The following is a 13,974-nucleotide window of genomic DNA, read 5'->3' on the forward strand; positions in this document are numbered from 1 at the left end:
TAAATATATGTGTATTATATTTTTAACGTTATTCCCGACTTGTGAAAATACCCTATTAACGATACATACTTTCACATATTGTTTAACATGTTACTACCTTTCTAAGTGAGCAGACCGCTAGTGTTAAGGGAGGGGAGTTTGTTTCACATAGTTTTAATATGTGATAGTATGTGGTAATTATTGCATATGTTAATATAAGTTTCGATTATGGAGATTGGTTGCCATCACTAAATCAATTTTGGATTTCAGGAGCATGCCAATAAATTCCCATAGTTTTTTTTGTGTTTTGCCAAACAAGTTAGAAAATCAAATCACAGTGATGAATTACAGTACGAAACACCAAGGCTTGAGAAAATACAAATATTTTGATTTTGCTGTGAAGTGTGCGTGTCCTTCACTTTTTTGCACCAAGGGGGCTACCGAACATACTTTTAAAAGTGTAAAGATAGTGCATGTAGATACTTATCGCGATAGTAAAAACAATCTTATTTCTGATTTCAGGTCATCGGTGCCATCTTTGCTCTCTGCCTCGCAAACTCGATCAGGAATGCAGATAGAAGGTCAAACTACTAAATTTTTCAAAGGACTTTTTTTATAATATTTTATTTCACCTTTACATACCACACCTCATTTGTACAAAGCCTACTGGAGGGATTTTTATATGTTTATTAACCATAAATATTATATTGATGTATCAAATGTCTATTGTTATTTTTTAAACTTTGAATAAATGTTAAAGAATATAGAAGCTCTTTCATATTCTCGGGGTGAATCTTTTGGTGAAAGTGTGTCACATGCACAATGTTGTTACTCTACATATTAATTAAGGATCTGGCTTAGTGTTGACTCTTCATTCCGTAGCATAATCAGGGAGGTTCGCCGATTTTCATTTCGGATTACAAAGGAAATTCTTTTATTATTCTAAATGTACTGTTATTATTTATTATGACCAATCAAACAATGTATCTTAATATTTTTGGGCAGGGGCCATGTAACTTTCTCCTTTCTGTCTCTCTCTTAATTTCTTATGTTATTCATCTATGCGAGAATTGCACATTTATTTAATTTTAAAAGTAAAAAACATTATAAAAATCTACGTGGCCAATTAATTATATTAAAATTTTTAACAATGATCTGCAAGTGTGTATTTTAATATTTAAATTTGAAATTGTATTATTATCATGATTTACAATTCAGCAAAATGACATTATGAAAAGATCTTGATTATGCTATTGATTCTGCAAATTCCTATGTAATGTAATCACATCCAATACTATTTTATTCATCTAACACCTAAATATGTATTTCATATTCACTTAAATGTTTCTTTATAACTCGAGTAATAATGTATGGTGTTGTATTGTGAATATAAAGTATATCGGAGAATATTACTAACACTACTAATGATATAAAGTGCGCCAATAAAAAATACAATATTTCGTCCTTATATTATTAATCTTTCAAAAATGTATTATGTGTTGTGGCATTTCTCAATAAAATAAATTTACAAGTTATTATTTTGATAAAATTTTGCAGACATCTACAAAAGCTAATATGTATTATAATATTACATTATGAATATATAAACATAAAATACTTGTGTTACAAGATTCATATACAAAATATATAAAGTATGTAGTTATATTTTTGGATGTGTTATTTCAGATAGCTTTTGCATTTTAAATATAGTACCTACCTAATAGTTTCATTGATATATTTGTCGATTAAAAATATATTTTATGAAACTCAAGTTATAAACAGAAATAAGGTAACGTGCCTTTGCTTAATCAAGTTCAAAAATGTATTTTTGTGTATTGAAAAGATGTATAACAAATGTATACTTAGCACTTTCAAATAAACTGAAAAAATAGATTTTGTATTTGATTGACAAATATTTTCCTGTCTGATTAGACCAATGCATCCATTACTTCCCAAATTTCACTATCAGCATAATATTATCATTTGATTTTCCTTATCACAAATTTATACACCATAGAAAAATGGGTCGTGTTGATGAATTGAATTCTCAAGAACCGAGTGAATTTTTTCCTTCTAATAAACCGAACAGCTGATCGAGTTTTGATCAGAAACTTGAAAAAAGGTTGAAAAAATGTTTAATCAATAGAAACGTAAAGATAAACAAAAAATATTACCTAACAGGAAATACGAACTCCATAGATGGTGTGGAAATAAGAAGAAATTACTGTTCATAGACAAAAAACAGTGTCATAATGTTTATATAAATTAAACATAATATGTAATCTGCCAACCAGAGATTTCTGAAACCATTAAATTCTTATATCTACAAATACACATTATACTTCTAAGAGAAGCTTTATCTGAAAGATAAGATATGGTAAAAAGATTTCTTGGTAGAAATGAATTTCGTGTATTCCGAGCAAAGAATCAAATAGTGTCTGTAATTTCATTGCCACATTTAAAAAAAGGTACTCAATTATTTATGTATGTATTTTTTGCTTATTCTTTTTGACGCTTTGCTTGTATCTGTGTATATACCAACATTTAAATAATAGCCTCAAGTTTATTGGTTATGGTTTTTTTAGGTGCTTAGTAATCAAATCATGTTTACGACTACATATAAAAAGGACAAAGGCCAATCATTAATAACCACATTTCATTGCATCAGAAAGAATAATAAAATGCTTGACTAGCTTTATATGGATAACTGTGGAATTAACTAATATCGTCTTCATACATGCTTTACAGATGGTTGCCATTGCAATATGTATATTTATAAGTATTTATTTCGATAAATGATTGGTTGTGGAATTGTTTGCTTTAGATGGGTTTCTGGTAAGTGGTTATTTTGGTAAATATTAATATAAATATATTTGGTTTTCCCGATTTTCTGTTTTAAAATTATTATTGTAAATATTTTTGGCGTACTTAAAATATAAATATATTTATTGATGGGGTTGAATCTGCTTTGTTCATGATTCATGTAAAATTACTTGCCAAATTTTTCCTTTTTTGTGTTTTCATATTGACGGTTGAATTTTATAATATTGAGTGTGTTTAAATTTTTTTAGGTGTAAAAAGCATTTTTATTTTGGTTTAGGTGTAAGTTACACCAATAAAATAATCTAGTTACCCCTCTCCTCATGCATTGTGGATAAAAGTCTGCGCAATTACCATTAAAAAAAAAAGCTATTTATAGGTTTAGACAAATTGTAGATTCTTCCACTTTCATGCACCTAGTTATTTATGCCTTTCTATATAATATTACTTCGACATGACAATATTTAAGATTTGGTTCACCGTGTCAAGTCTTGACTATCCTCGTCCTGCTTGATTATTCTTTTGCCAAGAGCACAATATGTTTCAAAATTTTCAAATAAACGTAAAAAAATAAATATTTGCATTTTTATGATTTACCCAAATATTTCAATTTTGGGGCTATTTCAAACATGTTGTTAACTCGTTCAAGTTGGGGTAATGTGGGGTTAGAACCTCGGTTCTCTGATCGGTGAGCCCGCAACACTAGCCTCGGGACCACACTCCGATAATATCTTAGATGATGACCCTTTCTTAATATTTTCTATTATATCTATTACAAATTTGTATTATCTTTAGATTTCATTGATCATACATTGATAGTCTGAGAGATTTTATCTTAATCTCATCCACTCTGCTTTCATCCTTTCTCTGCCAGTTCCACGTTTTACTTTCTTCATTAGTGTCAAAACCATGTAACTCTCTATTAATATTTTTTCGCTGGATACGTATTTATATTTATATATTACTTCATTTAGAGAAACCTTTTATTTTATTGATCGCATTCCAATTTTCTTTTCTGCAGTTCTTACTGTTTCTAAAGAAGAAAAACACTTTCTAGATACACAAATCGTTTTAAGGTAGTAATTTTTCAAGGTATGTGAAAAGTCTTTTTGATTATAGAGTGCAAAATTTGGTAAAAATGTTAAAGGTACTTTCAGAAATAAATTGCAAAAAGAAAAATTGAAAGGTACACATTAGGTAAACAAATACTCGATATCTATATCCATGGTAAAGTTATATGTTTACAATACCTAAACTGGAGGTAATGTGTTTACAGATTCCACACTTTTATTGCCCATTACATGCCTTCACCCTTCTAACACAAAGCAAGGTGCAAATAAATATAGTAAATACCCACTCTTAAAGGAAGGGAGTTTGTTTACAAACTTCATAACCCAATGATAAGAGTATTTTTTTCTGTTTTAGTAGGGGAGGCATTTAACCTTTTAAATTTCTGTCTAATTAATACAACTCATTAAATGAGGTAGGAAATTTAGCATTTTTGTAATGTCCCAATTCAAGGGATTATTCATAAAGACATAAGATTTATATTTTCCCACTTGTATGCATTGTTCATTATTTATTACTCTACCTGAACTATCTAAACTCAACCGAGTTCATTAAAATTAGCAGCTTAATGATTTCTCACTAATGGGTTGCTGGGTGCACTTGTCAGATTAATATTCGTTTCCCTTTCAAAATATTAAAAATAAAACACACTATCAGGAACAGAATACTTTTTATTTCATACATTATGGAATAATTATTGTTAATATTAGGCATAATTATATAATAAATGGAGAAAGAGAGTAAATAACTTTCTACATATTTTGTACTATAAAGTACCTATATAGGTTTGATAAGTATATTTTAGCCCTATACAAAAATACATAACTATACCACAATTATTACAAAACCAAGTACATTATAGGGTATGAGGTTTTATGATTTGAATCTAAAATTCATAAAATTACATAAATAATAAATATAAATATTCTTTTTCATACAAAAATAATAACACATATTTCATTTATTTGAAAACAATATTATTCTGAAGAAAATGAAATCAATAAATTTATACAGAAGTTTTATATTAAAAAGTAAATCATTCCATGTTAAATATTTTTGATAATAATTCATTTAAATTAAAATAATTATGAGATTGATAACGGGAGAGATAAAATAAGTATTTTGCTAGTAATAAAATCAAAATCACAGTTACCAGATGAATCCTAAAAAATGAATTTTCTAAATAAACAGTTAATAATTAATACATACAAGATAATATAAAATTTGTCCACATAATTTGTTGGTAACATAAAAATCAATTAAAATATATTTTCTATAAATACAGTGTTTTTACTGCATGAGATTTTGTCAAAAATATTTTATTTTGTAAGTATATTAAATTAAATGAACAAATCATTTATAAAAATGTTATATTTTTTCAGATATGCTTAATCGAGACACGGAGAAGAGCATGGTGCTAAAAGTGATTTGTTATTTACAATATATAATTTTATATTGTCATTCAAACATTTCTATAGAGCATAGAATTAAGTAAAATTTTAACAGAAATGCGAATTTTTTAATCCCACAAAAATATTTCAACGAGGGCAGTCTAAAAATATATTATAAAGATAACTTAAACCGATTAATATTATAAATATAAAATTTTTGGTGTGATCTCTAAATATTATGTACATTATATTTGTGTAAATATACAATCCCATACATTTCATGACAAGATAAGGGCATATCATCTTACTTATAATTAATTTGTGGTTCAAGAACTACTTACAATTCATACATTATTGCGATTTACATATTTTTCATCTAATAAATAACTATGTAAAAAATGAACAAAATGTCTTCTTAATTCTCAGTGGAAACAACATTACACAAATATCACAAATTGGCAACTCTTCGCCTTCAAAGGTGAGTGTACGACAAGTTAACCTCGGTGAGTTCATTATCATCCTTCACTTCATGGAAGGCACCGTGTCGGGAACTCTACTGTCACATCATAGCTACGTATCCTTGACCCCAATTACTAAATAATATCAAGGAATCAATCAATCCAATAAATTAATCAGTTTTCCAGTCTTCAAATCTAAGCTCATTTTCCAGAACAAATCTATATAACATGTTTTGTGTTAACCATTTGGAAGCCATTTGGTTTGATAAACTGCAAAAATTATATTTTAAAAATAAATCATGTTCGTATACTGGAATAAAAAGAAACAACACTGGAAAACTCTTAGTAGTTACCATTTAAAATACAGTATTTAAAAAAATATTTTAACATAATATAAATATGATTACGGAGTATCTCTGAGACTGGCCTCAGAACCAGAAAGACTAACTGCGTAAGAATCACTAAATGTTTCTCGACTGGTATTATCACTGTCAGTACCATTCTTACGGCTACAGTCTATGGATCGCGAGGCTTTACCAGAGTCTCGAGATATTTGGTTCTCCAGAGTACCCGAGACAGAGTCCTCCACGGAGGTGACTAAATTAATGGTGGCCGACATGTCCTCCAGGAAGTCGAAACAGGCGACGGCTTCGCGCTCTTCTTTGCCGTATCTCACAAAGAAATCATTTCTGCCGATGATAGTTGGTCTATGGAAGCAAGAGAAGCGCAGCACGGCGAGGCCACGCTCCCTCAGGGCCGCAGCTGCGGGAGGGAACACCAGTCGGCTGTTAGTGTTACCATCTTGCCAAAGGTATGCTACTTCCAATGACATGCACAAATGCGACACAAAGAAGTAGCGGTGACGTGAAGCAGAGACTTATGAGATGAATTCCCGAAAGGGTGATACATATACGTGACATGCAATGTCCAGTGACACACAAAGCGTGTTAGGATCTCTTTGAGATTGATGTAAAGAAGCTTGCAGGTTCCGCATCAAGCGATGACTTCTAGGTGCCAGTGGGGCTGCTGGTGGAGTCTGTGTGATACAATACATCTAATGTCTTAAAGTTCTTCAAAACATTCACATTTCGAGTACGCATCATGCATGTACACAAAGTAAATCTTTTTAAATCATATGTACTCAAAAATAAGTTTAAAATTATAAAGGATCTGTTTTTAAATTAAATAATGATATCCCCAAAAAAGTAAAGTAATATTTTATTAAGTTATTTTTACCCTAAGAACTTCTGTAAATTTGTAGATGTTGTTATGGTATTTATTAAATCGTAACTTCCTTTCTGTGAATGATTAGCAATATTGTGAAATGTGAGTGAAAAGCAAAAGCGGGTGTGAGATCACAAAATATACAAGGAGTGTCTTTGAAATTGAGCATATTAACACAGAAATTCAAAAGATTAAGAAGAGATATATTTATTTACATTATGTTTGATTAAATAATTGTATGTGTCCTTTAACTGAGATGAATATATTGCAGAAGAATGGGTAACGAATACATTACATCGGAGTGGACATGTTGTAAATTCATATTTGCTGTCTAATTTGCTATAAGTTTATTATAACGCAGAGCAGTAAATAACATGATATTACAAATGGAAGATTTGTTAAATATTATAATGATAATATAATTAGGCAATAAACAAAATTATTGTGGTAAATAAAAGCTCCCAATACAAATCCATATGGCTGATTTAAAAAACAAAATTTGGTGGGTTGATTGAGGGACAAATAACATAAAACTTCTAATCCTTTCACACTTCACAAATAATTTAAAACCAGTATTTTATTATTGTTATAATACCTTTCTTCTGCCTCCTGTATCTGTGTAAACGATGTAATCTGGAGTAGTTGGCTCTCTCATCTCCAGAGTCACTACTGAAGGATCCAGCACACGAGGAGGTGGGAGATGGCGAACTGTCGCTAGATGCCAACATGACATCCAGTAAGTTGGCACGGGCCTAAAATATACACAAAAACATAAATTAATCTACAGTTTGCTATGCTCAGTAATTTAAATTTATATTATGTTACATCGTTTTGAATCAAACAAAATTATGAAAATCTTAAAGATCATGCAATATGTGATCAACGCAATTAATTGTAACATTGTTTTAGACCACTTTTTTTTTCTACAGACTGTTTTTCAAAGCTACACAAGCTTCTTTATATTGAATTAATTGTGTTTAAGTGGCTTCGAACTACTATTTAGGAAAAAGTAGTTAAATTATTTTAATCATATATTTCAGTAATTACCTGAGTTTTGTACATATTAAATGGGGCATATTACAGCAAAAGGGTTTGAGCTACAAAAGATTCAGGACCACATAATTGTCTAAAATCACATAAAAAATAACAAATGGATTTGGCCAGAATTTTGCCTTTCTCCGGAACAGAGTGAATACATTTTTTTTTTAATACTGACTTATCTAAACCTACATCTTCATACAAAAAGCTTAACATTTATTGAAAGTAAATTAGTTAAATAACTCCTGAATTTGAAAATTTTGTTTTACATACTATGTACAGTAATGTGGATTTAATTCTGGACACTTTTAATAAAGCTTTATTTGATATTTTGTCTAGAATATAACAATATTATTCTAGTCCAAATTCATACCTTAATATTTTTATTGTTACCTAGAATATTTAAACATAATCTTTTCACATGATTTGTTTTTTAAAGGTTTTATTTTATTTTATTTCATTGGAAACAGACATTTATACATTTATAAGAACCAATTATACCATAAATACATATCATAAAGTCCAATTAGAGGCTTCCACATAATATTGTTATTGTAAAAAACAGAACTGCACATAACCTGCATAATATAGGCTGCGGATTCAAGGCGCAACATCATAACTTGAGTTATTTTTGGAAATTTCACTTTTAAAGGTAGTTAAAGATATGTTATTAATATCAATACAATTTAATTTCTGATTACACATATGGCAGGTTCTATTTACAAATGAATTTTGAAAAGATTTAGTTAAACATTTAGAAATTTTAAAAAGAGATTGGTTTCTGGTCTGCGTTATTGGGACTCTAAAATTAATAAGTGACAGAATCTTAGGGCAATCTATCATGTTATTCAAAGTTTTAAACATAAAAATGGCATCAGCCATGTTCCTTCGAGTTTGGAGAGTTTGGAGTTTAGGTAAGTTTATAGATTCATCTGGACCTGTATTCTGAGTCAACCGTCTAAAATTGCAATACGATAAAAATTTTGATTGTATAGATTCAATTCAGTTAATGTATTTTTTTTATTGAAAATTTTCCTTAAAAAAAAATAACAAACTGCATGCTAAACAAACCAACTAATTTTCGGGTTGACATTTTTGTTCCTACCAAACACGAAAAGCCGCGTGATTTAAATCAATCAATCACAGAACATGCGGGTTCGTTATAATAATTAATCAGGAAGACATTGGCAATCTTTAGAAACGGTTTCATTATTGTTTTAGTGAGGTATTGTGTTTTAACAAGTGAGGACTCGTGAGGAAAGTGAAGAAAATTGTGAAACAACTAAAATGGCCCTGAATACTTCGAAACATGTTGTTTGGCCACCTGGGAAGAGCAGAAAAACCATTTCCTATTGTGAGGAAGGATACACACCTATGAGGGAATTGCGAATATTTTAAGTGGTGTAGCAATAAAGTCGGGTGTAAGGAAACTCGGCATATGGGTTACGAACACTAGATTGATGAAATCAGCCGCAACGGCAGAACAAGATGAGTGCAGGATTATCGGAGATCTACAAAATAAATAGATTTACTATCCACATCATCAGACAACACCTGGTGTAAAAGTTTGTTGTCACAAACCGTCTATCGATCTATTCTAAAATAAATTTGTAAAAGTGGTTTGAGAGCAGAACCCCAAGGAAAAAGCTGCATCTGAATCAGAAACATATATGGAAACACATTGATTAGGCTCTGACACACAAGGAGAGGACGGAATAAGATTAGGGGAAGGTTATTTGGAGCCACGAGAACAAAATTAGGATCTTTAGCTGTGGTGGGGTGAAGTTTGTTCGCTGTCGACTTGAAGATGATTTTTTGTCTGAGTGTACCCCGGCTACTATGAGGCACTTATTCAGTGTGACGGTGTGGGGCAGCGTGGCTGGGGGGCTGGCTTTTATTGAGCAACATCGATGAAAAAAGTACCAAGAAGCAGTGTTAGAGTCTTTCAGCAGGACGCAGTGTTATACCACACAGCCAGGAGTTGCACAACAAAGTGATTCGGTGACCACCACAGAACTGTCCTGCCTTAGCTAGGCAATATCCAGATTTAAATCTTTAAAAAAAAATCTAAGCAACAGGAAAGAGCTGATCGAAGCCTGGTTCCATATGATTACACCTAAAGATTAAGTGAACAAGGCATTGCACTTGTTCACTTAATGCTTTGACAACTCGAATCGGTTCTAAAAAACAAAGGATATCCTATGAAAAATATATTTTTTTTGTACTTCCTTTCGGTGTATTCGTAAATTCAGCAATTGTATCCTTATATAATCTTTTTTTTTATGTATTAAAAGTTTGCCCATAAAATTTATGTTTAAATTATTTTATTGATAAATGATCCATTAAAATGACATGGCAATGATTATTATAAAAATGACTGTTGTTGTCATTGCATTTTTTTGCAATTGCATTAGAATACAAAATTAAGTGAAAAAATAGTTAGAATGGTGAAAAAATGTGAAATTTTGAAGAATTTCTAAAAGTGTCCAGAATTAATTCCACTAGTGTATATGAAAATCATTTTTTCACTTTAAGATTATTTGTAACCGTAAATTTTATTGGATCTATGTAAAACAAACAAAAAATGTTTTTCTTACTTTTGGATCACTAAAGTCAATTTCTCGTTCAACATGCACCCAACCAGTCGGACACCATAACGCTTTATCCAAATTGCTCGTTTGTCCGGTTGGTGCTTCATTTTCACTGTTTCCTACTCCATCTTCCCCTTTACGGATCATTCTGAAAAATTATAATTCATATTTAATACGTATCTAAGCCCCTTCAAACACAGCAAAAACATATTTAAAACCACTTTAATTTTTAAAAAATGTACAAAACCAAAAATGGTTTTATTTCTATAATAAATAACAATTAAATTTTGATTAATAAACATGAATCTTATATTTTTTGTGCATCCGAAGAATTCATTCATTCTGCAGTTAAATAATGGTAGATGAAAAATAATTATAAAATACTGTGTATATAAAAAGGACAATACTATCTTACTTGAAAAAAAAATGTGCGTATTAAAAAAAAGTGCATGTGGAATATTCTGGTTAAGGATTCAAGGCGTCAACATCTAATAAATATTAAAAATGAATTAATAATAACAAATGGAGTAATATTATGTAAAATACATACCGATTCAATTCATCAATAACATCTTTGGATGTAGCTGCTTCATGAAAGCTAACAATTCTTGAATGGGACGGACCTTGACTAACAATAATACTTCCAGGGGAAATTTTACATTCCTTTACTGAACATTCCCCATTGCTGTCTGGTTTCATAAGACTCTTTGTAGATTCACAAATTGGAATTTTAGATTTAGCTTTAATAGGTATTTGAGATTTCTTAATTGCCGAACTTGCCGGGATGGGAATTTTACTTTTATCTGAAAGTGTTTTTTTCTTGGATTTACAAATTTCCGTAGCCACAGTGTCTGATGTTGATACACTAGTAGTCATGGAGTCACTTGTTTGAGTGAGAGAATTTTCCATCCCGGCTTCTTCTTCTTCGAGGACAGTTACCAAGGGTCCATTCCCTCTTTTACAAGCATTCAACACTTCTTCTAATAAAGAGCATTCTGTGTCATTGTTCAATACAAAGTCGTTTAAAGGGGAGCTTTTATCACTCGAACTCGGCTCTGTACCGCTAAAGTAAGAGGCTTGTGAACTTGAAGGAAGATCTTTTGATCCATTAACTGATTGAACTGCACCATTTAACTGAATATTTTGAGATTTCGATTTTGAAGTTCCAACTTCTTCTGAAGTAGAGATCAAATTTATTGCCATATTAATGTCATTACTTTTGTTGATTTCATTCTTTTGATGGACTTTTAATAAATGCTGTTCATCTATTTCATTTTCAGTATCATGAAAGTCTCGATTTGTAAAACCTTCCGAATCTGAAAAGAAATCTTCATTTTGGTTGTCTATAATTCGCGGTACTTTAGTTAAATCAGGAGACATATCACTATACATTGAATTAAAATCATTACTTAAAATTATATCACAGGACTCATTTTCAGAATAAATTATTTCACTCGCTAAGGAATCACGACAACTACCTTCAGTATACTTGATTTCATTTAAATGTTTAACACTCTCATCAGAGTTGAAATCTTGACAGTCAATATAAGGAGGAGGCAGTTCACGAATTTCAGATATTGGTCTAGAAGGTAAAGAATCAAGTTCTTCTCTGTTGTGGCAGTATTTTTGCTGTTCAGCTATAAAATTTAGAACATTTTGTAGAGCTTGTTCTCTTTCTTGTTTTAAAGTAAACTGAAGGTCGGGCAATTTCAGCATTTGGCCAGAAAGTTCCTGTCCACCTCCTCCACCAGCTCCGAGACCTCTAGAAGAGTTCGATGCTAAACTTTTAGTGCTTTCAAATTTAACAAGTCTATAAAAGTCTCTTGTAAAATCTGTACCAACTGCTGAAGATTCTGGTTCATCACTATAGCCACTCATTGCTGCACTCGATCTTTTGGATGCCTCATTATCCACTAAGTTGTCGTTATTGTAAAAACACTCATTATTAATACAACAGTCCTCCGAGTTTTCTATGCTAGACCAGCTTCCTCCCGGGGAAGGAAGTCCTGAAGTTTCCACAGGTGGATACGGCCAGTGAGCTTCATCCCCTTTGGGATTTTCTGAATCATTTTCTAATGATAAAGGCGCAAATTTATCACTCGCAGTATCTAACATATAACTTGAATTATTCCATAAACATTCGCTCACATCTTCCTCTAATTCTAAAGTGTTATTTTCTTGAATACTCGGTAATGTAGATAATGATATTTGGCCAGGAGTTAAAGCATCACTTTGAATAGAATTTCTTTTCCAATTATTTTCTTGCAGATCTTCACACGAAAGGTTGAGACTCCAATCTTCCATTTCCGCTTGATCATATTCCAAGTCTAATAGATCTCTATGTTGTTGCTGTAGAGCTGACCGTGTGTCATCTAACTGAAGCCACTGTTGAACATATTCCGCATCATATTGGCAGCCTTCTACTTGTTCATCAATATTACTGACCCAAGAATTGCGACTAGGCGGGATAGTTTCTAAATTATCAGTAGGTATGGAGGGAGGTGATATAAGACTCGCTGTTCCTCTAGTTCTTCGCAAGGGGTGGTTTTTCTTTTCCCTTTGTAAAATTGGAAGTACATCTAATAGAATCATGCTAGGTGAACTTGGACTCGAAAAGGTGAAACAGTTTTCACCGCATTGTGTAGCACTTGTAGTTAATTTGAGACACAAATTTGAATCCGAGAAACTACGCATAATATGTTGGAAGGGGTTTATATTTTTTGTTGGTGGATAACTGTTTCTCGGATTAAAGCTTAACGCAATGTTTATGGGAATATACAATATTTCTTGATCCATTTTGTCTTCTACAATGATTGAATTATTCATATTTAATAAAACTTGATTCTCCGTTTCATCAGAGGCTTCTTTCAAGTCTTCCAGCTCTCTATTAGGCTCTCCTTGCCGACATGGGTCTGCTTGGACATCACTTGACATTGTGGAATAGCCTTCATCTCTATTTCCGCTTTCTGGTGATTCAACGGTCACTTCCTCCTCTGTTGATTGGTGCGGTAGATTATCTGAAATAAATAATTATAAATGAAATAAAAATAATTTGGTGTAAAAAAGTTGTGAATGCTCAAGATTTTACACTTTTAATAAACACACTGTTATAAGAGACATTAAAAATATTTACGTAGATTTTAAATTTGTGTTTTCTTTTCATGTAATTTCCATTTTTTTAAATGTATTTACTTGTCAATTACACCTGCATAAATAAATATATCGAAATATTTTTTATACAGCAAGTTAGAACTGAAATATTGGATATTTTTATTTCTTATTTTAGTTTAAAACTTTAAAAATTCAAGTAATTTAAAAAAAATATTGTATTTTGTCAATTACATACACGTAGAAAAAAAATATGCATATTTATTGTGTATGCAGATAATTGGTAGAATTCCATAT

The 13,974-nt window shown here is 31.0% G+C and overlaps 2 protein-coding genes across 3 annotated transcripts in view; one reads left to right on the forward strand and one right to left on the reverse strand.

Annotated features, from left to right (window-relative positions):
* The window catches only part of LOC148282601 (23 kDa integral membrane protein-like), a 43,266-nt gene extending 37,600 nt beyond the window's left edge, over positions 1-5,666 (forward strand). The window contains exons 5-6 of one of the 2 annotated variants that reach the window (XM_088224857.1): positions 502-560; positions 5,250-5,666. In XM_088224857.1, the coding sequence (XP_088080983.1) occupies positions 502-560; positions 5,250-5,259 (69 nt within the window). In that variant the 3' untranslated portion in view covers positions 5,260-5,666. Of the gene's footprint in view, positions 1-501; positions 1,141-5,249 lie in introns of those variants that run through there. The other variant, XM_088224856.1, reaches the window with a different exon arrangement.
* Positions 5,667-6,072: 406 nt separating this feature from the next.
* LOC148282602 (uncharacterized) overlaps positions 6,073-13,974 on the reverse strand; it is a 372,381-nt gene continuing 364,479 nt past the window's right edge. The window contains exons 8-11 of the mRNA XM_088224858.1: positions 11,120-13,586; positions 10,576-10,717; positions 7,536-7,692; positions 6,073-6,478 (exon numbers count right to left, since the gene is read on the reverse strand). Coding sequence (XP_088080984.1) covers positions 6,120-6,478; positions 7,536-7,692; positions 10,576-10,717; positions 11,120-13,586 — 3,125 coding nt within the window. The 3' untranslated portion in view covers positions 6,073-6,119. The remainder of the gene's footprint in view (positions 6,479-7,535; positions 7,693-10,575; positions 10,718-11,119; positions 13,587-13,974) is intronic.

Source organism: Micrasema longulum, unplaced genomic scaffold (assembly GCF_059751315.1).
Source record: "Micrasema longulum isolate JH-2025_06_02 unplaced genomic scaffold, ASM5975131v1 h1tg000311l, whole genome shotgun sequence".
Taxonomy (NCBI): domain Eukaryota; kingdom Metazoa; phylum Arthropoda; class Insecta; order Trichoptera; family Brachycentridae; genus Micrasema; species Micrasema longulum.